Here is a 24,397-nt window from a genome sequence, read left to right as displayed (position 1 = left end):
AAAAGCAATTTTAAGCTAGTGCTCATTAGACAAGTAGAATAAGATTGCTGTGACCATATAAAATTAGAATCTAACAAAAGGCACCATTTAATTTGGCATTTAACATGCTGATATTGTTCACAATTGCTTCACTTCTATTAATCAAATCTGCCCAACTGGACTGTAAGTTGATTAAGTAAATTCTTTCAAACTTCTTCACTATTCCTCCAATGTGTTGAGAATTACTGCATTGAATAGACATTCAAGTGGATGAATGAATGATTGAGCCTCTCTCTGACGTTATTTTTCACACAATGCTGCTGATGCTAAGTTGCTTCAGTCGTGCCCGACTCTGTGCGACCCCATAGACGGTAGCCCACCAGGCTCCCCCGTCCCTGGGATTCTCCAGGCAAGAGTACTGGAGTGGGGTGCCATTGCCTTCTCCGTTTCACACAATACATCCCCCTCAAAAAGCCACCGTTAGTTGACTCCTGGCTTCCCTGGTGGCTCAGATGGTAAAGAATCCACCTGCAAAGTGGGAGACCTAGGTTTGATCCCTGGGTTGGGAAGATCCCCCTGAGGAAGACATGGCAACCCACTCCCGTACTCTTGCCTGGAGAATCCCCATGGACAGAGGAGCCTGGCGGGCTACAGTCCATGGGGTCACAAAGAGTCGGTCTCAACTGAGACTTATCACAGCACAGCTGATTCCAGTCAATGACTTGGATCATTTTTACAGCACATTTATACAGACACATTTCCCAGTTTGGTTTTTGTCAGGGGTTCATACTGAAAAGCTAAACAGAACTGTGTTAGAGGAAATGTGAAATGTGTTCTAACAAAGGCAATTCTGAAGGTTATTTGTGTTTACTTCAAGGAAATGTCTTTCCATTTACTATGATTTTTAAAAATCTAAACATAGATTTATATCTGTGTCTTATTGAGAGTTTTGTTTATCAAGATAGTCACTGGGTAAAAAGTTTGATTAAAAGGAGTCTAAAGCTCAAAGGAAAGGAAGGAGAAAAGAACAAAGAGGGAAGGGAGGGAGTCAGGAAGGGAAAGAGGGAAGGAAAAAACTGAAATTCCCCAAATGCTATTTTCACTGTGTAACAGGGAAGGCTTCTGAGCTCACCTCAAGACTCACCTCCCAGATGAAGCCATCCTTGAACTCTAGGACTTTTATCTTACTCTTCTCTAACCTGCCACCTACAGAGCCCATCTAATGCAGTGAATTCCTGTGCTTAACTTGTACTGCCCCCTGTCTCGGACAGTTTTTTCCTGGGAGTTAGTTTTCATAAGCTCCTGGAGAAAGGGGCCCGTCTCCTCTGTGTTTTGTTTCCGCCACCACTTCCAGCATTGTATAAGTACACCGCAGGTTGCCAAGAAGAAATAAGTGAAATGTTGTGCTCAGTCGTGTCCCACACTTTGTGACCCCATGGACTGTAGCCCACCAGGCTCCTCTGTGCATAGATTTCCCAGCCAAGACTACTGGAACAGGTTGCCATTCCCTGAGCCCACATCTACACTGGTCAGTCAGTTCAGTCGCTCAGTCATGTCTGACTCTTTGTGACCCCATGGACTGCAGCACGCCAGGCTTCCCTGTCCATCACCAACTCCCAGAGCTTACTTAAAATCATGTGCATCAAGTCGGTGATGCCATCCAACCATCTCATCTTCTGTTGTCCCCTTCTCTTCCTGCCTTCAATCTTTCCCGGCATCAGGGTCTTTTCCAATGAATCAGTTCTTCCCAACAGGTGGCCAAAGTATTGTATGCATACATTGGTAAGCAGCTGGTAGGCATATATTGATATGCAGATTTGGTAGGCAGATTAGTACGCCTACATTGGTAGGAAGATTCTTTTTTACCACTAGCACCAGAAATAAAAGGTTAGATGACCAAATAAAGAATATATTCTCCCTAACTCACTAATCTTGAGTTTTATTCTGATGCTCTAGAATAGGAGTTTTTAATTCAGAATCCAGTGGTCTTGTTGATCTAGGGAACTGTGATTTCCACAAGAGTACCACACTTCCCCAGTTGTGTGGAAATTTTAAAACATATATATACATACTTTCCCATCAAGAATTCAAAGCTTTAGTCATATGCTAAAAGGAGAATACAACTCAAAGGGGGCTTACAACCACCATTCTAAAGAGTGAAGAAAAATAGGCTTAATACCCAGAAGCCAAAGATGGATGATCTTTGAAGCCATTTCAGGCTATAATGAGAAATTCTTCATTCTGATCTTTGAGTGGTGGGTTTAATCTTAAGTCGTATTCTGAATCACCTCATACACTATTTCAAATTTTGCATTTAACATTCTGTCTCCAGAGGTGGTTAATGAGTATATTAATTCACATATTTTCAGAACTTTTTGCCATTTGCATTCTTTAATTTAGGAAAATCTTTAAAATGCAAGGCTTTTTTGCCAAGTTTTGAAAAATTATCCTTTTATGTTTTTACTAATTACTTATAGTCTAAAAGCAAAGCTTGAAAAATATAGGTTATTTTTCTTGCTGATTAGGAGCAGAGTTATTATTTTTCTATGATATTCTGCGTCTTACATCAATATATTATGATATAGAAAGATGGCTTGTATGGGGTAAACCTAGAAGTTGGCAAATTCTTCAATAAATGTTAAAATTAGGTTTTATATAAATGATTCATAAAATGAATTACACAGACCTTAGGGCAGTGGGGAGGCACTCATATGACAAATAGAGATATATGAAAGGTAAAAAATTCTTTAAAATATTGCTGAATTTTTACAGTGGCCATAGCAATGATATCACCTGTGTATCTTGAGGCTCTTGGCTCAAATACCAAGGACTGATGTAAATATATAAGCTTACATTTCCCAGAGAGGAAAATACTATCCATCTTGTAAAAGAGATAAGTTTTTAAGGTTGTTTCTTAATACAATTAATGGAAATGGAATGGAGAACAAATGCAGAACAGCCCTAGAAAGTGAAATCAAGGCAGAAAGACAAAACCAGTTAAGTTTTGCCCTTGATTAAAACTTGAACCCAATGAGCCAATCCACCAAAAGTTTGCCAGCCTAGGCGATTGCAGTAGCTAACTAGAAATAAAGGAGAGAATCAGAGCCTAGGGCATGGAATTGAGTAGCTGACCTACAGCAAAAAATGTGGGGGTATGGTGGGCCTCAGGAACTGTCCAGTTCCCTCCTGCTTGAGGTCAAGAAGATAGAATGTAGTGACCACTTTTTCTAGTTCAAAATGGGGGAAATAATGTATGTAAATATTTATATGCTGTAGAGGATTTGTTTCTTTTTTTTTTTTTTTTTTGCTTTTGTTTGTTTTTATAACAGATGGAACAAAAGGCAATAAAATTTGAGATTAAAACCTTGGTCTTACATGGAATTATATTCAATATCATGTAATAACCTGTAATGAAAAAGAATTGAAAAAAGATATATATATATATACATATAAACATACACACACACACACATATATATGAATCACTTTGCTGTGCACCTGAAACTGACATGATATTGTAAACCAATTATACTTCAATATAGAAAAACTTTAAGAAAAAGAAGGAGCATAGGGATGTGGGTTTCATTTACTGAACACCCTTAAGCAGATAGTACTGAGCACCATTAAGCAGAAAGTACTGAGTCAGGTATTTTAGAGAAGGCAAAAAAATAAATCTCTTTGGCGGTGAGAGCTCAGAATTTAGGAGAGCTTGAGCAGGCCACCTCTCAGCCATAAGGACCTTCCATGTAAATTAGAAAAACCCCTTTTCACCAACTGCTCATACCGTAAGTCTGAGGCACGATGCACGTCTGAGGAGCAGATCTGGGAGCGTAAAGTTGACACACACGGTTGCTATCAGTCATGCTAAAATTTTCTCTTTTATAAATGTACTCTGTGCAATACCCTTTTTCATCTTTGATTTTACCATATATTAAGAAAAAGAATATTTCTTGTTCTATTGAAGAAAAGGATATTTGGAGTGTCTACTCTTTTAAAGTATATGTCAGGTTCCCTTAAGTAATAATTTAAGAAATTTATTTAGGGCCAAAACTCTCTGGGGTGGGAGGAATGAGACTTTTCAATTTGAGTGTTACATTTTTATTATAGAAAGAATATTTACTAGTTGAGTTCATCCATAAACATACCCCTGGAGTTCTAAATCTGTCCACAGGAGTGTGTTAAGCCATGCAGTTTCCGTCTGAAAATGTACTATATTATGTACTGAGGACTGAACTTAGCAACTTTTAACAACTGGGAAGCCAAAAGTAAGCTTCATGATTACAGAAACCATGTTTACCACTGTATTCCAGACCTGAGAAAAACGTCTGACACACAGTAGATCCTCAGTAAGTAATTGTTTGATTAAATAATTACTTTTTGAAACTGCTAACTTCTCATAAAATAACAGCCTCTCTTGAAAAGGGAAAATAGTTGTTTGGGGTTTTTTCTCCACCAGAAGACTTGCTAATGAAAATTTATTTCTAATTGGTTCCAAATCATTTTTATTAAGTTTGAATTAAATATCACTGCTTTGTGTCATGAATAATCTACAAAGAGCTAAGCTTTAAGTCAGCAAGAAGTTAATTTCACGTGTAGGAAGGAGTTTTTTAAATATCTTTTATACATTTTTATAGGTTTGTCTTTTTATCCTTGCATCATTTATGTTTTTTATGCCAGTCTAACAGATCACCCAGTGTATACCACATGGTCCCTATTTCCCACTAGGTGAGAGAGGGGAATTTTAGCAAATATATGCAATATTTGTATTTTAAAATCTGTCAACATTCAGTGAGGCTTGTATTGAGCCTTGGGGAAACAAGTAGTATTTAAATGACTAAAGAGGGAAAGAACAGCCATTTTGAAAAAGAATAAATCTGCTTTAGAAAAACATGGGGGTAAAATTGAGCAAAGCCCAATAAATTGTCCAGTCTGATGAGACTACAGGTGGGTATAGGAGAGCAGAGAGAATGAAAGGTGGACAGATGGGCTGGGCCAAATCACAGAGGACTATAAAAGCTATGCACAAAATAACTGAAAATTATGTATTCGAAAGTTTTGTTCACAAACAAGGTCCTACTATAGCACAGGGGACTATATTCAACACCCTTTGATAAACCATAATGAAACAGAATATGAAGAATAGATATCACATGTATGTACAACTGAGTCACTGCTGTACAGCAGAAACTAATACAACACTGTAAATCAACTATACTTCAATAAAAAATGTAAAAAGAAAGCTTTGTTTGATAACAATGAACAGATAAAATGGAGAGAAGCAATAACTGAAGGGAAGGGAGATCAGATGGGAGGTAATGTCAGGCCTCCCAAGTCAAAATATATGTAAAAAAATAGAATAAAATGCATCCAAATAGAAATGACAAGACTCTCCAATCAGCTGCATATGGAAGTTAGAATTTCCACATGGTCCCAATATCCAAGAGGCAGGAAATTATAGAAGCACTGACAAAAGCCACATAGTTTTTGAACTGGTTTGAGAAGATAATAAAAGGTTCATAAGGAACATGCTCTAGGCAGTTGGGAACACAGCTCTGGAATACAGTAGCAAGCACGTAACTAACCTAAAGTTCAGGCACAGGAAAGGATGCGTCAGCAACAGTTGATGCTGTAGGACAGGATCCATTTTCTTGCTTTTTCCAGCTTCTAGAGATCATCTGCCTTCCTTGGTTCATGGTCCTTTCCTCCATCTTCAAAATCAACAGCACAGAATCCTCACATATCTCTGATTCTGAAACTCTTGCCTCCCTTTCCCACTTACAAGGAGCATGAGTCCATCCAGATAACCCAGGATAATCTCACTATCTCAAGATCACATTTGAAAAGTCCCTTTTTTTTTTTTCGGTTGAGTAACCCATACAGAGGTTCCAGGGAACAGAATGTGGGCATTGTTGAAGAGTCATTATTCTGGGTACCACAAAGTCTAAACATCAGAAACAGAATTGACTTTGACTAAATTCTTGTGCATCAGTTTACCTTCAGATTAAATGATATGTGAGATTAATTCATTAACTAGAAGATGAAAATAACATTTTTAATGGAAAGTTTTTCCATTAGTCTATTATATTCTGCTGAAAGGTCCTTAAGTTAAATGTTAAAATTCATGTTGTAAAATTCCATATAAAGATCCTTCATTTCAGTTCAGTTCAGTCGCTCAGTTGTGTCCGACTCTTTACAACACCATGAATCACAGCACGCCAGACCTCCCTGTCCATCACCAACTCCAGGAGTTCACTCAGACTCACGTCCATCGAGTCAGTGATGCCATCCAGCCATCTCATCCTCTGTCGTCCCCTTCTCCTCCTGCCCCCAATCTCTCCCAGCATCAGAGTCTTTTCCAATGAGTCAACTCTTCACATGAGGTGGCCAAAGTACTGGAGTTTCAGCTTTAGCATCATTCGCTCCAAAGAAATCCCAGGGCTGATCTCCTTCAGAATGGACTGGTTGGATCTCCTTGCAGTCCAAGGGACTCTCAAGAGTCTTCTCCAAAAGATCTAAAGACCCTTAGGTAGCAATAAAAACAAATTGATAGCTTTCTGCCAGTAGCAATATTTTGATGAGCCTATTTTTTATTGAAACTAGATTTTATATTAAAGAAATTACTCTTGGCAGCATCTTATGCTGTTATTTATTTTGTCCATTTTTTTCAAAAGTAAAATGTCCTATGAAGTAGGCTTCACAGCCAGACGAGCGTTTTTCCTTTGTACACATTTATAATATGTGCATTTTAAACTAATAATGATGTAAAACATATTTCAATTTCTCCCACTATTACTTTGCTTAGTAATGAACAAAATTTCGGTGAAGATTATATAATATATGTAAAGCTGTAGCACAGCTGCTGGCCCATAATAAGTAGATCTTCAGTAAATTTTTGGTGTAATCCAAAATATATTTCAGGAGGTTTGGTCACTAATATTGAAACTTATTTTCATAAATACGACAAAGCAATAATACTGTGGACAGTATTTCTGACTAAACTTATCAAATTCTCAAGGTTTAGTTGCTCTACAAAACAGAAAAAGATTAACATGAAAATTCAATTCCAATAACTTCTTTTAATTTAAATTGGTGTTTTATAATTAACTATTCAGCCCAGTTTTCACACAGGTACATAAAATGATAGCATTAAGGCTTTCTCTTTAATTCTATCTAAAGATGCCAATTTAGTGTGAGGAAATTTTTGCTCATTTCATATGTTTAATATAGCATCTTCAAAGTTAAAGTTAAGCTATTCAGAAGATCAGCTGAAAGCAACTCTAGAAGACAGCAGCACTATATGGCACAGAGGTCAAACCCAAAAGGTTTTCAGTGGTTATAATTCACCTTCAAGTTACTGTATATCAAACTTCTTCCTGTAATCCTGTTCCTCTCTAACTCTTATAAATAATGTTCCTTGGCTTTCACAGGCTGTTTTCTTTTTGTGAGGTTGTCAAATGATCTCTGTCTTGCCTTGGGTAATTTAAGAGGGTTTTATGTAGCTCTCTGAGAGACTATCACACAAGTCCGACTAAGAGGATAATTTACGAGGTTCAAAATGAAGGGTCATTATTAATACTGTCTTGCCTGTAATGAATACATAGGCTCGCTTATTCATGCATGGCAAGGTTTTAACTAGATCAAAAGACTTACAGGCTTTTAAATGAAGTACTGTGAATGATATCATTGGTTACATAAGCTTGCTTTATGTTTTTTTAAAAATATGATTGCTTAATGAGATTAGAGAACTCTAAGAAAATATGTCTTACAACAAACTATGGAAAATTCTTAGAGAGATGGGAATACCAGACCACCTGACCTGCCTCTTGAGAAACCTATATGCAGGTCAGAAAGAAACAGTTAGAACTGGACATGGAACAACAGACTGGTTCCAAATAGGAAAAGGAGTACGTCAAGGCTGTATATTGTCACCCTGCTTATTTAACTCATATGCAGCGTTTCATGACAAATGCTGGGCTGGATGAAGCTGGAATCAAGATTGCCGGGAGAAATATCAATAACCTCAGATATGCTGATGACACCACCCTTATGGCAGAAAGGCAAGAACTAAAAAGCCTCCTGATGAAAGCAAAAGAGGAGAGTGAAGAAGGTGGCTTAAAACTCAACATTCAGAAAACTAAGATCATGGCATCCCGTCCCATCATTTCATGGCAAATAGATGGGGAAACAACGGAAACAGTGACAGACTTTATTTTGGGGGGCTCCAAAATCACTGCAGATAGTGACTGCAGCCATGAAATTAAAAGACACATTCTTCTTGGAAGAAAAGTTATGACCAACTTAGCATATTAAAAGCAGAGACATTACTTTGCCAATAAAGGTCCATCTAGTCAAGGCTATGGTTTTTCCAGTAGTCATGTACGGATGTGAGAGTTGGACTATAAACAAAGCTGAGTGCCAAAGAATTGGTGCTTTTGCATTGTGGTGTTGGAGAAGATTCTTGAGGGTTCCTTGGACTGCAAGGAGTCCAACCAGTCCATCCTAAAGGAAATGAGTTCTGAATATTCATTGGAAAGACTGATGCTGAAGCTGAAATTCTAATAGTTTGGCCGCCTGATGTGAAGAGCTGACTCATTGGAAAAGACCCTGATGCTGGGAAAGATTGAAGGTGGGAGGAAAGGGGGACGACCAAGGATGAGATGGTAGGATGGCATCACTGACTCAATGAACATGAGTTTGAGTAAACTCCAGGAGCTGGTGATGGACAGAGAGCCTGGTGTGCTGCAGTCCAGTTGGACACCACTGAGCAACTGAACTGAAGGGCTCATCTCTAACTTTCACACAAATCTTTCTTTGGCTGAAAAGACAATTTCAGCAGTTATGGTTTTAGACATCCATAGTGTGTAACATCTAGTCGTCTTTCATAAGCTAGAATAATATGCAGAGTAAGTCTTTTCCACTATGAAGCTAAGTGCAAAAGAAGCCAAATGAGTGAATTTTCTCAGTTTTGAAGAGAAGTTAATTTTTAAGTGTTTTTACATTATCAGAGTACTCCTGACTTGTGTTCAACAATCATTAATACTAATGATGTTTATGTAACTAGAAGAAAACAGCAGTTTTCCTTACCATTTCAGTACCCAATGTCTTTTTTTTTTTTTTATTACAACAGACAAATCTAATTACTACTTCTCCTGATTAATCTCAATGGATAAATAATTACTTTCTAGGCAAACTGAAATCCTCCATGTTTCCATGAGAACTGATTTTTTATAAGCACATATGCAGGGGAAAACAAATGAGAAAATAGAGCTACTTTTAATAGTTGGGCAACTTGTAATAGAAAAAAATGTTTGAGTATCTTTATTTGTATATGCTTTATTAAATAGATCCTGTAAATCTGAAGTCTATGCTCTTATCTAAAAAAATCTCTCTTCCTTCCCTCATTTTCTTACCTAAATCCTGTCAGTTGTCACCCCCTTTTTCATATGTGCATGCTTAATGTTCCCACATGTATTCTGAGCTCTGTCACCCACAATACTTAGCCTCATGCCTTGAATTTTTTAAAAAAATAGCTAATATTCATTGAATTTTTGCTACGTGCTGGATGCCATTCTAAGACAATCCATCTATTAACTCAGCCTTGAAAGGAGATGAAATGGGTACCATTATTATCTTCACATTATAGAGAGGCAAACAGAAATCCATAACAGTTAAACAGTCTGGCCAGGCACACAGCCTGTAAGCAGCCAAGCCTGAATCTAAGCCTGGCTTTATAAGCACTGTCCTGCTTCCAGAGTCCCTGTATGGGTAAATCTCCCCATGATCTACTTTCAGAGCACCAAGTCCTTCTTCCTAACCTTCTCTGCTATTAGGATTTTGCTTTGCTTTTCTGTTTTTTTTATTATTATTAATGTCTACATCTTCCACTGTGCCCAGAACATGTTACTAGAACCTGCAGTATTTAATAGATAAGTAACAACAGCAGCTAATATTTATTAAGTTTTTGCCATGTGCCAAGCACTACCTCTTATTTTAATCTTCAGAAAGACTATCAGTTGTCTGTTTTATACATGAAACCAATCATATATATATATGTCTATCCCAACCTTGCAGTTCCTCCCACCTCTCCCCTTTCCCCCTTACATTTGTTCTCGACATCTGTTTCTCTATTTCTGCTTTCCAAAAAAGATCATTTATACCATTTTCTAGATTTCACATATTTGCATTAATATAGAATATTTGCTTTTCTCTTTTACTTCACTCTGTATGACACTCTCCAGCTCCATCCACATGTGTACAAAGGACCCAATTTAATTCCTTTTTATGGTTGAGTACTATTCCATTGTTTATATGTACCAGATCTTAAGAGATGAAGACACTGAGACAGAGAGAGGTTAGGAACTTGCCTAAAGTCACATAACCTAGTAAGCTGGGGAGCCAGGGTTTAAATTCAAAAGCCAAACTCCAGAGATATGCTCCGAAAAAAATGAAGGAATGGATCAATAAAAATCTAGCCTGGAGGAGCAGGGAAAGCTGTAGAGAGGAGATGACATCTGACATGCCTGGAAGAGTGAGGAGGAAAGGATAGATACACTACAGGCAGAGGAAACACGGATAAAGCAACGTACGGCAGTGTGCCTGGAGCTCACTAAATACAAATGGGTGAGTGAGTAGCTTTACAGCAAGTGAATTGAAAGGTCTTGCATATGTAAATGCTTCATTATTAATAGTCTCTGCACATTTTTTTTTCTTTCAGTGCCACCATGGGCCTTAATTGCCATAGCCATAGTTGCGGTCCTTTTAGTCCTGACCTGCTGCTTTTGTATCTGTAAGAAATGCTTATTCAAAAAGAAAAACAAGAAGAAGGGAAAGGAAAAGGGAGGGAAGAATGCCATTAACATGAAGGATGTGAAAGACTTGGGGAAGACCATGAAAGATCAGGTAACGTATTCACTCCATATTTCTTCTTATATTATTTTATTAAAAATTTAAGAATAGACAGTTTATTATTTCATGCCAAATGAAGACATAAACAATATCCAGACACTTTCCAGTGTGGTAGAAATGTTTTGCAATCCTTTCAGTCATTGCTCAACATCCAAAGTACAATGGAAACAAGTGGCAGTTTTCCAGTCTCCTAAGCATATACAGTTCTACCCTACTGGAAAGTAATTTGTTCTTCTCAGTCTATGGAATTCTCTAGGCAATAATACTAAAGTGGGTAGCCATTCCCTTCTCCAGGGGAATCTTCCTGACCCAGGGATTGAACCTCTATCTCCTGCATTGAAGGCAGATTTTTTACCCCCTGAGCCACCAGGGAAGTGGGTTCAATCCCTGGGTTGGGAAGATCCCAACCCACTCCAGTATTCTTGCCTGGGAAAAATCCCATGATCAGAGGAGCCTGGTGGGCTACAGTCCATGGGGTCGCTAGAGTCAGAGCTAACTTCAGAACTAAACCACGAAACCACCACCACCAGGCATATAAACCGAGAAAGGGCATCCATGACCGTAGGGCCATCTTGATAGGCCCGGCATACTGAAAAGATACCTAAACATTTTTATTACATCTGTTTAACCCATTATAAGTGGGTCTAGATTTTGAGAAACAGAATAAGGAGTATCTGTTCTCTCTCTTGGGCAGAACATCTTTTTAACATTATCACGGTTCATAATCACCATTAAATACTGAGTCTTATAGCTATTTGTCACACATGATGAAAGCTACCATCCCTATGCAGTCATCCAGCTCAGTGATGAGTGCTTTAGGAACAATGAGTTATACAAGAGAAGGAAGAGAATGATGAATTGGGTCTAAAGAACAGGGTAGAATTTTAAGGCAAAACCCTTATTCTTCCACTTAAGGAGAGTTAGAGCCATAACGCAGGTTATAAAATCCATCTGCCTGAGTTATTTTCCCAAGGCTAAGGACTGCTCCTTGACACCAGCAGTCCCCAGCCTTTCTGGCACCAGGGGACAGTTTTGTGGAAGACAATTTTTCCATGGATGGGGATGAGGAGGGTTCAGGCAGTACTGTGAGCGATGTGGAGCAGCAGATGAAACTTTGCTCAGTAGCCACTCACCTCCTGCTCTGTGGTCTGGTCAGTGGCCCAGGGTTGGGGACCTCTGCTTTATACAGTTGTCTATTTTTCCTAGACTAGATGATTTGGTTGAGAATAAAGTCTGCTATTAATAGTTATAATAATTAAATGCCCCTTCACTTCTCTTTTGGAATCATATTCATTTTGGAATATTTCTAAAGAACACTTATTTCATATAAAAAGTAAATGTAAAGATTTTTCAAAGATAATACTTTGAGTTACCACTGTTTCCCTTCAAATAAATCAAAATTTCTATTTATTCCCTAATAGCAACATATATAGGTAGTTTTATAAATTCTCCTTATAGTATTACTATTAATTATACTCTTAAATATGTGTATCCCCTTAAGAATAATTTAGTTAAGGAGGGCGTTTATAGTACACTTTCATAGTTCTCCACACAGTCAGGACACTAATCCCTCTCTCCAGCTTGAGTTTTCAACACTTTTCTCAAGGACACAGTAATGTCTCTTGAAAACAATTTCACAAAGGCTCATTTTTGAACTTTTGCTTGGTTTCAGAGCTATAGAACAAACACAATACTTGCATTCCCATTCAGAGAGCTTCAATCTGAGCTCAGTATCAAAGGTTACGTTTTTCTCAAAGTTTCTAACCACAGCCAGAGGAGCCCAGGCACCGATATTCAACCACAGATGTCTAAGGATTTTTCTTTTTGGCTAATTTGTTACATAGAAGCTGGAGTTTTAAATCATGTCTTGCTTATTTCATCATTTTGTGTAACCAGCAGGACTTAATAGATTTCTTTAGACAACGTATTTGGGAGATGAAATGTAGTAAAAATCTAGATGGACATGGATGGTCTGAGTAATTTGTATGTGGATTTCATCTGTATCTATGAAACAAACTGGAAATATAATACTATCATTTTCATATCTTCAATAAAATTCAAATGTGGTTTTCATGTATGCTAGAATTAACAGTTAAAAGCACTAAATAATGTTAAATGATTACTACATCCTTTCTTCCTAGGACAATAAATTTGTATTTTTCTTTGTGGAATTTGTTCTGTAGGATCTAAGACTGTAATTTATAGCATAGTAGCGGTGTTTATTACCCCTGTTATGACATGGATAAATGACCAAGATCTCAAAAACAGTAAATACAGAGAACCGATGGTTAATTTTTCATTGCTCACCAAGTCTTTTGGATGAGAGGGGAAGAGAAATGAGTCAAATAAGAAAATACTAGGAAGTCATTGATAGTTTATAGCAGTCTACTATCACAATATAGCATTTAGAATTTCAACAATCCAAAAGGTGTTTTTTAATCATTTTAAGTAGATCATTTTGGGTACTAGGATTTTATAGGTTTTATTTTAACTTATGACCAATAAAATGTACAGAAGAAATTATACTCTGAGCGATCGAAAATAGGCCCCATTGGTAAATAGTTATATAATAATAGCTTATGCTACTTTTTAAGGAGATAAAAGTAACCAATCGATTTCTATCATTTTTTCAAAAGAAAGGATAAAGCATCAGAACAAAATGTACATATTTTAAGATGCTATGTCATGTGGTGATCATCTGATCATCCAAGTTCAAAATAGCATAAACAAGGTTAAATTATTCTTTACTTACATTTTCAAGCAGTTTTAGACAAAATACTGACATAAACATGAGGAAAGCAATAGTGATAACCCATGGCTCTTCACATCTAGAAAGTAGACAGGTGTAAGAGGCATTTTAGATACGCTTTCTTAAGATACCTAAGCTCTAGGAGAAATCAGTACGTTTTTACCATTTCATTCCAAATAAGAATGCATACAAATTCAAAGCTCAATAATCATGACTATGTCTCTATGATAAGATTTTATAACCAAGGAAGAATTTTTAAATATTCTGCAATGACAACAAAATGGTGATGATAGATAGTATTTTTATACAGCAAAGGATATATATTTAAAGGTTTTTAATGGTTTAAAACTTAAAAGCACTAAAAATACAGAGGGGCAATATCGACTTGCAAAGTCTGAGGTCTGGAGAGGTCATTTCTCCATGGTTTTTACTACTGTGTGTGGATATTTAAATTTTTATTTCTTCCTTCTATGTCCTCCCTATCTGTGTTGTGTCTCATGACTGTTCGGGACTGTCCCTTGCGGTAGGTTTCCTCTCCTATTAGACATCCCTAAGTCAATGCTCAGATACATTTAGTGGCCTGGCAGCTGGGGCTCCACAGCTGAGGGTGTACCATTCTGACACACATCAAAAGGCTGAACTAAATTGATTTTTTTTTTTTAAGATAAAGGGTTCTCATTTTAAACATTACTAACTGATTAAAGAGAACAGTATTAGAAAGCTCAAGTTTTAATCGATGGGCACAGAAAGAAAATTCAGTGTCTTATGCTCCCTTTTTAGTGTCCCTTATCAATTCCAAGTCTGAACAGTTTAACTTAGCATGGACAAAGCACCTTCTGACAGTTTATCCAAGTACAACTAAGCACCTTATGAATGTTGAATCAAGCCAGAAGCATACGCACTAAAGTTTTGCAATTAAAACAAAATCTTTTTCCCAACACAGTTTTTTCTAGTACAGTTTATCAAACTCTGAGAACTTCTGGGCTTACATGCCTTTTCCTCTGCATTTTGTTAGGGGTTGGGGGTAGGGACTATTTGCTCTTTAGATATTACTAATAGCTACTGATTTAATAGGTCTCAATTTAATGTAAAGGTACAGAAAATGTCTTGCTTAAGCTCAGCCTTTGGCACAAGAATAGACTTAATCACATCAGAGATGAACAGTGACACTGAGAAATTATCAAAAATTTAGCCCTATTTCATGCAGAGTAATTGCAGAGATGATCTTGCACCTTTTATTAGGGTAAAAACCACTTAGGGAAAAGGAGATTTAATATCTCAACCCTTTCAAATTACACTGAGCTGAAATATGATATGTAAATTGTCAGTTCTGAAAGAGAATTTGAAAAAGTATTTTAATCCATGAAATTTTTTATGTTTATGGTAGAATAGTGTGAAGATTTTTTTCAGGCAAAAAACTGCATTAAGTAGTTTGCCATTCAAAAAATTAAAGTCTTACAGGAAGCAAATTACCTACATTGCCATTTTCTGAACACATATTTTCACAGTGTTAAAGACCTATACACAGCTGAGGTTTTGAAAAGGCAATGTGGGTTCACTGCTTCAAGTCCTCCAATTAAACTCAGTAGTCTTTTCTTGTCACTTTATTATTATTTTTCTATTAGCAACACCTTCAAGCTAAAAGATTAATTTTTAAATAATTATGTTGTTCTCCTGCCTTGGGCTATTGGTAAATCAACATTTTACTATTCAAGGAGACAATGAAGTATAAACTTCCAAATAAAATGCGGTATGGCTAACCAGTTCTGAAAGGTTTCTGCACAGATGTAATAATGGCAATTTTCCAAAGTCCATTGTAGGCTCCTGAAATGTTTCAGGAAGCACAAAATGGGAAGCATCTCTGACTACAGTTCGGCTCTCTGTTTATGCGATCTTTCCACCCGAATGAGTTCTAGTAAGATGATGCCAAGTCTGATTTTTAGGATCAAATTAGAGTTAGATAAGTAGAGCCCAATTGCAAAGTCTTGTCAGTTCGGAGATTGAGGTTGCTGTTTTGAGGCATCACTGCAGGTCTCTGTATAAATGGATAAGTGAACAGAAACCTTTCTCTGAGCAGAGAAAAAAGGCTATATAATCTGGGACAGAAGTGGGGAGATTGGTGGTAGACCTGTGGTCCAGTGACTCTGAAGCCTTTCTGAAGCCTGGTTATACTTCTTGCATTTGAGTTCTACAAGAGTTCTCAGATATAATTTGATCACTGACAAGAGTTTAGAGTTTTTTTTCACATTGTCAGAGATATTAAGCAGCCCACCACTCATATGTCTTATCTGCGATTTTGTTAGATTCTTCCGTCACACACACAAGGCAATGAAAACGCCATAACCAAAACCTAGGAGAGAATACTCGCCAATATAACAGCAGAAAGATTGAGTCTCTACAGATATCTAAGTGGCAAACAACAGAGCAGAAAAATTAGCAAAGAGTATGTTATACAGGCAGTCCCCAGAAGAAAAAATACAAATGGTTCATGTAAAGATTTTTAAAGTTTTCAACCTCAATAGTGTTCAGGAAAATGTAACACTGTATCATTTTTCACTTTGAATAATTACTTATGGATTTCTAATTATCTTTTCTAATTCTTTAAAGCAATGAGAATGCACACTCCTAGAAACAGAACTTCTAATATTTATAATCTTTACAGCCTATGACTTTTTGAGTAAAATTTTTACACGTATTGGGAAAATACATTATATATTTTTTAAATAAAGGGAACATATGCATGAATTTTATGAAATTATGAGCTTTCTAGTATTTCCATTTACATCACACTTAAGTTTTAGGTTATAAGGAACATTCAACTGGTCCAAACTGAGTTTTGAGAATTTTATGCCATGATTTTTGCTTGTTACCACAAAATTAGTTTTTATACAAAGTTCAGTTTGACAAAATTGCAAACATAATTCCTTTTACCTTTTGGTATCAAATAGACCCATAAATCAATTTAATTCAGCCTAGCTTTCTGTGGAGCTGTTATAAAAATAAAACAGTAAACTTAAAATGGAACTGGAGTAGATTTTTCTCTAAACATGCATTTGCTGGTGGCATGTTTCTTTTTTCCTCTTTTTCCATAACCACTGTAAATGTATATGAAAGACATAAGAAATTACGATTTTTCTAAGAATAACTTAGTCAACTATCTTTTTCATAGGAAGCAAGGCAAGAAAAGTCCACACATTTCATATAAATTACTCCACTGCATGTAACAAGGGTGTTTTACATGGTGCTTAGCGTAGATCTCTTTAAACTACATGAATGTGAAAACTGGCCTGGTTAACAGCATGTTTATCACACCTCAGAAAGAAGCGATTTTATCAGAGTCAAATATAATACCAAGTTGACATTTTCTTTGCAACAACTTTACATTTTTTGCTTGCAATATTCTGAGGGGCTTTTTCCATTGCTTCCATGTTGCTTGCTGATTGGGGGGAAAATTCCTTGCACAAATGGAATTTTTAAAAATATGTCAGCAGCAGATGTGAATGTGTGTCAGGCAAATGGAGATTCCTGCATCTCAGTGCTTGCTTCTGACAGCTTGGAAGTGTTAACCACAGGCCCAGTGTCATTTGGGTTCGATGAAAATTCACTTGAATTCACATATGATCCCCCTTCCCTTGCTTATAGGCCCTGAAGGATGATGATGCTGAAACCGGATTGACTGATGGTGAAGAGAAAGAAGAACCCAAAGAAGAAGAGAAACTGGGAAAACTTCAGTACTCACTGGATTATGATTTCCAGAATAACCAGGTCCGAGGGGGAAAATGTCTTGTAATTCCATTACATTTTCTGAAATACCAACCAGAAACTGAAACAAGATACTTCTTAAAACATTTCATTTGCTACAAGGGGAAAATGCAATTATCGAAGCTATTGATGAAATCATTTCTAAGTACAGGTGGTCTCCCACTTGCTAATTTAACTTCTGGTAATTAGAATCCACAGGGTTCAGCCCATTATATCTAGTATAGCACTTTCAGCAGGCAGGCAGAATACAAATTACCTTGAAGCCATCTGACTGATTCTGAGAGTTTCTAGGCATAGATCCCTCAGCCTGAGCTACAACGATCTTGTTCAGAATTCATGGATTTAGCTTCAAATAGGGCAAGTTAGACCATCAATTAAGCCAAAGTTTTGAAAAAAAATTTAACTGCTTGATAAGGAATCAAGGATTTAAAAATCGGCTTTCCATGAGTTTCATTTCCTTCTATGACACCGGGTAGAACTCCTGGCAGGAAATCAGTTAACAGCTCCAGAAAAGTAGAAAGACCCGCTACTGAATTCTAGTGCCTTTGCATGCATCCTAAAAAGTAACAACGAAATAAAAGTGAAGTGAAAGTGAAGTCGTTCAGTCATGTCCGACTCTTTGCCACCCCATGGATTGTAGCCTACCAGGTTCCTCCATCCATGGGATTTTTCAAGCAAGAATACTGGAGTGGGTTACTATTTCCTTCTCCAGGAGATCTTCCTAACCCAGGGGTTGAACCCAGGTCTCCCGCATGGTAGGCCGACGCTTTACCATCTGAGCCACCATACAAGTTGTGTCAAAAACAGACCTTCCGGCTTTAAAAGTCGTGAAGTGCCACCAAGATGAATGATAATATTAGCTGCTGCTGCTGCTAAGTCACTTCAGTCATGTCCGACTCTGTGTGACCCCATAGACGGCAGCCCACCAGGCTCCCCCGTCCCTGGGATTCTCCAGGCAAGAACACTGGAGTGGGTTGCCATTTCCTTCTCCAATGCATGAAAGTGAAAAGTGAAAGTGAAGTCGCTCAGTCGTGTCCGACTCTTAGCGACCCCATGGACTGCAGCCTACCAGGCTCCTCCATCCATGGGATTTTCCAGGCAAGAGTACTGGAGTGGGGTGCCATCACCTTCTCCAGATAATATTAGCTAGTTTTTATTAACTCCCTGTTTTCATGGTACCCCAAAGATAAATGTTTAAAAAGAAAAATCTCTTTACCTAAAAAGACCTTCTAGGATCCATGACTTTGATAATGATATCCCTTTACCTTCTCAAGTGTTCAAGAAATTTTAAAAATTAGATAAGAATTAGCTGAGTTAGAGATCAGGTTCTTAAGAATCTTTAAGACAGTTCTTTTTCAACTAGGGTAGCTTTAAATCTCTCCAGTTTGTTTTAAATCTCTCTGGTTTGATCAGTTCACTGATCTTTCAGGGTGGGAAAGAACTTGATAGATGTAAATACAGTTACTACCTAACTGTAGCATGTGTTAATTATGTCCAATTTGATGAGAAGTAAATGATAAATAAATCAAACACGAAAAGTCAGCTTTGGTAACTAATGTCCAAAGTCAGTAATACTGTGAGCTCTAAGTAATGGCAGAAATTCTGGGCTTTATTTAGTTCACATAACATCTTTACTTTTTGAAGTGTCCAGAGGATTCCTTACAAAGAATGTATTGATATGCATGGTCATATTATAAATAATTGCATTTAATTAGCTTCCTTAAAGTCCTAGTTCGTTATTTTAGCCTACTTTCCAGAAAGCTGCATGTTGGTTACAGATACAGCCTTGTAAGTATGGATTTATACAGAATTATAGGTATACTATTTCTACTTAAGTAAATAGGGCATTTTAGGTTATTTTTATCATTTATACCATGATTTTATTATCAGGGGTTGGTTAAGAGCAAAACTGCCTATTATTTATAAATTCTAGGGAAGGTCAAGGTCAGCAAATGTTATCTGAACACAAAACATCTTTTGCAGAAATATAGGCAGCTTCCCTTGTGAATCAGCTGGTAAAGAATCTGCCTGCAATGCGGGAGACCTGGGTTCAATCCTTGGGTTGGGAAGACCCCCTGGAGAAGGGAACAGCTACCCACTCCAGTATTCTGGCCTAGAGAATTCCATGGACTGTATAGTCCGTGGGGTCGCAAAGAGTCAGACACAACTGAGCGACTTTCACTCACTCACTCTCACTCAAACTGCTTTTATATATATATCCAACATTTTTCTACGAATTAATTCTACTTTCATATTTTTCAATAGAAATCTAGGCATACCTCATCCTCGTTAGTCATAATTTTGAAACTCCTACATTGGTTTTGAGTATTATAAGTAACATTTTATAAAGTAATATTTTTAAGAATATAGCACTGAAAAAAAAAGAATATAGAATTGAATTTTTTTTTACTCAAACATGATGCAAATGTATTTATTCTCTTTCTAGCAAACACATTTTAGGAGGTATTTCATTCTGAGCATCTATAATATTCTACCTGATAAAATTTAATATTCTGTATTTATTTTTCTGAATGTTCTCAGCTAATCTGATTTATAAAATGATTCCTGTGAGTCATGGGACATAAAGTCTGAGACTTTTTGTAGATAAGGCTGTAATCAAATATACACACTTGCTTACCAAAACTAAAAGACAATCCTTAAAGTCCCCTAAGAAGCTTTCACGGTGGAGAAAAATGTGATGTTTCTCTCTCAAGCAGAAGCCAGAGGGGAGCTGGAAGAAGTAATTGCACCTCTTATCAACAAAATGCCCCCAAACCTTCCAAGCATAGACGATCAAGTTTAAAAGACTTTAGGCTATATCACTAGTTCTTTCCCTGCCCCAAAGAAAAAGTATTGCAAAAAGAGAGGAGGAGAGAATATAATCTCGCTTATTCACATTGCTAACCAAAAGCAAATTCCAAATACCAACTTGGCAAATCAAGAGACAAACTGTTTGCTTTACTAATCATGTCTTTATAAGCTTATGTCTATTTTAGCCATTCTTTGACCATCTGTCTATGTTTTGTATACTTACAATCCAGCATTATTATTGCTACTGTTGTATGAAGATGTCACAAAGATACTGAAACATTAAAATGGAAATAACAATCTTTAAGGGTATTGGTCCAGATTAAAAATTGAGCCAACGGGCCAAAGTGCACTTATGCACACAATGGATCAATTTTGTAAAAAGTTGCTGTGACTCTTTTTTTAAGAGGTGAATTGCTTTTCCACCCTATTGGTTGACAAAAGTACAGTCTCAAAATTTCAGACCCCATTTGAAGATGTGAAAGCTATACATTCTGCATTTTCTGAATAGTATATGCCTTGAATAACAATAAGAGTCTACTTTTGTTTCCCATACGAATCTCAACCAGTCTGTTGACACAGCATGACTGATGGCAGAGCATCAGAACAGTCCACTCACACCTTCTGTTTCCTTTGCAAAAACATGAACAATGCCAGTCAACACTCACATTCATAATAAGAAATAGGAATGTATCACTGAGAAAAATCAGATGTGAAGAAATGCAGAGATTTCTGCTGTATTTGAATAAAATCAGACAGTCACTTAGCATTAAAACCATAACTGTAATCTCCCCTTCTTTTAGATGAATCTGAAATTATTTTTCTTTGACCCTATGTCCTATATTTAAATACAGAATTTAATATATAATAATTATTTTACTCTAAGTTAAAACAAGAAGTAGCTAGCATACAAGTAAAGGTCAAATATGATAGAAACTCAAAGATCTTATTTTTATCTCAAAAAGCTACCCAATTTCTAAGAAATTTCTATTTAGCTGGTCTGAAGCGTTGGTTCAAAATAAAATTTTCCTGCTTTATAATTACAGGCTTGTGATTGTTTAACAACTTATTTCCACTTACAAATCACACTCTGGTAAGAAAAATAATACACAAGGGCTTTTAGCAACTGGGAAGTTATTTGATTGCAACCCTTTTGCAAATATGAATTCCATATTTAAATGTAATCAGCAACCTTTTAAAAAGCCTCTTTTGTGTTTAAAACCAGGCTTCCTAGAGCCTGCGTCTGTCATAATTGAGTTTCTGAAGTCTGAGTATATCATTTCATTTGCCTTCTGTGTTCAGCTTCTTAAGAGAATAGAAGTTTATCAAAAGCAAAGAAGAAAAGAGCAATCACAATATGCAGCCTTGTGAACAAATCAATCTTTTCCAACATGTTTACCAATGCCAGTGTTGGCCGTCTCCTGCCTCTCATTTCAGCTGCTGGTAGGAATCATCCAGGCTGCCGAGTTGCCCGCCTTGGACATGGGGGGCACCTCTGATCCCTATGTGAAGGTTTTTCTGCTGCCCGATAAAAAGAAGAAATTTGAGACAAAAGTCCACCGAAAGACCCTTAATCCTGTCTTCAACGAGCAATTTACTTTCAAGGTATTTTTTGTGTGTGTATTTACTGTTGAACTTTTTCTGTTGTTTTAGAGAACAGACCAGTCTCATCGTGACACATACAGACATGTGCACATGACCACTTTCAGAGATTCACAAGTGATTCTACTCAGAATATTCATAATTCTTATTTTCAATGTAATGAGGACTCTATTAGGCATTTAAGTTTGATCCAAATAGGATTCAGCTCAGCTATTTCAGAATAGAGTGTGGACTGGCATAGAACACGGATGTCAATTGTATCCAAAAAGTGAGTTCAGCTTCCCGTGTGTCCATGGAACTGAACGTTTCCCCCTCTCTAAAATAAAGCCAAAAGATTATAGGCTTTTCCCAGGTTTCCAAGTTTTGAAAACCAATCACAACCACAGAATAAAGTAAGCTATCCAACATTATTTCAAATGATACAAATAGGTATTACTCTCATTGCAAAATTCTTTGTGTACAGGGCCAGTTTGAGTATTTGAAAACATTCTAAATCCATAAATAAAAAGAATAGAAGCCTATTTTTTTTCCATCTCTAGCATTTTTCCTTTCCTCTTGGCTCTTCCCTGATGTTCTTCATCTTGTTGAGACACCTCAATTAACAAACGATAACAAAGAGGAATTCTGGCCCCAGAATAACAGGAAAAGGTAGCTGGCGGGCTTCAGGCATCTCCGTATGTACAAGCTCTGTAGTTCTCCACCTGAAGTCATGCATAAAAACAGTCTCTTGGTTGGTATCTTTAACATATGAAAATTTTTAATGCGTTCCTTAAAACAATACATGTCTGTGAATATGCCAGCAGGCAGACTCAGAATCACTCACCAACCAGCCAGCCTTACCGATAGCACTCACTGCATGTCAACAAACATCCTAAATCAACGGATGAAACTTCAGGTGTGAGTCATTCTCGTGAACCTTGCTTCTAGTTTTCTAAGAGTACTGACTTTCTACTCACTCTAAAATTTGAGTTTGTAAGACAAGAAAAATCCCTCATGTGTTGTCAGCAATCCTATTTAAAATCTACATGTTTCTAAACCAAGACAGTTAATGTAGAGTAGCTTTAGAAACATTCTGAAACTACTCAGTTTAAGAAAAACTAATCGTTGGGATCAATATGCCACAGAACGTACAATGAAAACAAAATAAAACAAAAATATTGCAAAAGGTAATCACAATCATTCTATTTGACTCTGTGTGGATCCTAATTTAGGCCAGTAGTTTCTAGCCACTGTTTAGCCAGCACATTCTTAAATTACTTGAAATATTGTGGGGCTTTGTTTTAAGTTATCTATATGCTATTTCTTTTTTAAAATGTGTCCTGCTAATAATTTCTAGTAATGTCTATAACTTCAGGAGATTTTGAAATTGCCTATAAAATTTAATCAGGTTCCATTTCATTTTAGGAGAGTTGATCACGTCATAAATCAAGCCAAAGTACAATATATTTTCATACATTTAAAAAATACACCACTGTTTCTAGAGAACTAGCCAGTTTCTCCTTTTAGGCCTTGTAGATTATGCATCTTAAATGGAAGCAAAATAGTTTAAAGGGGATTGGCTTTAAAATTGAGTTCAAATCCACTGAAAATGAACTTGACATGCCCCAAATGAAATGCTCTTTTTCTCCACGACAAACGCCCACTTGAAAGAGCTACTTATCATTCAAACAATAAATATTTATTAAGTATCTGCTGTGTGCCAGCACTGTGCTAAATGCTTTACATGTATTCATTTGGCCTCAACCAGCTCCCGTGAAATAGACACTGTTTTCATCATTCTAGGTTTATTTACTTGTCCCAGGCACTTCAGCTGGAAGAGGGGGAAACCCAGTCTTGGACCTGTCTGACCTCCAGCTCAGGCTTTTGACTAATGTCATTTTGTACAATCACCAACAAATCTAGACAAATTTCAGAAATAAGATACAATTCTCAAGAGTTCATTGAGAACTCTTGAGAGTTCTCTACTCTAAAATTAATTTCTTTCTTTCAAAGTCATCTCTTTGGAAGGGTTTACTTTTTCATTCTAAAGTGGAAAATGGGTTATACCTAGTTTTTAATCATAGTATTTTAACCCAATTCCTAATAGATGACAAATGATAGAAAACAAAAGCTCTTTGGAAAAAAACAAAATTTCTTGTATATATACAGTCAAAAATTCTTCCTTCTCCTTTCCTTCTTAATATACGGAATTAATTGAGAAATGCTTGCTGGAGCATAAGACAACTATTTACACTGATAAAATAATAAGTGTCTGAAAATTGATGAAACCTTCAATACAAGTCTAAACAATTTCTTAATTAGGCATTTCTTCCCAGTTACTGAAGTGTAGCTTCCTTGGAATTGCCCTGCTTTCTCTGAATATTAAAAATGTCACTAATAAACATCCCAGCCCAGAGCATCTGTCCCAGATATTTTTGAACAGCTGGAGAATTCATCAGTTTTTGGCCTTTTGCCCCTGTTCATCCTAAAGAGTGTCATTCCTAAGAATGAACTTCAAGATCTAGATTATAATGAATCTGATATTCAAAACATCAGTTTTCTAGTCAGCTCCTGTCAATCAGTAAATTATTTTAAGGAATAGGGGAGGCACCT

At 36.7% G+C, this 24,397-nt stretch overlaps 1 protein-coding gene across 3 annotated transcripts in view; it reads left to right on the top strand.

Moving 5' to 3' along the window:
* The window catches only part of SYT1 (synaptotagmin 1), a 606,041-nt gene that overhangs the window by 426,132 nt on the left and 155,512 nt on the right, over positions 1-24,397 (top strand). For 2 of the 3 annotated variants that reach the window (XM_027543295.1, XM_027543294.1), the window contains 3 exons: positions 10,694-10,878; positions 17,276-17,398; positions 21,641-21,808. In XM_027543295.1, the coding sequence (XP_027399096.1) occupies positions 10,694-10,878; positions 17,276-17,398; positions 21,641-21,808 (476 nt within the window). The remainder of the gene's footprint in view (positions 1-10,693; positions 10,879-17,275; positions 17,399-21,640; positions 21,809-24,397) is intronic. The other variant, XM_027543296.1, reaches the window with a different exon arrangement.

This window comes from Bos indicus x Bos taurus, chromosome 5 (genome assembly GCF_003369695.1).
Source record: "Bos indicus x Bos taurus breed Angus x Brahman F1 hybrid chromosome 5, Bos_hybrid_MaternalHap_v2.0, whole genome shotgun sequence".
Lineage (NCBI taxonomy): Eukaryota > Metazoa > Chordata > Mammalia > Artiodactyla > Bovidae > Bos > Bos indicus x Bos taurus.
This window is presented reverse-complemented; position numbering and strand designations above follow the sequence as displayed.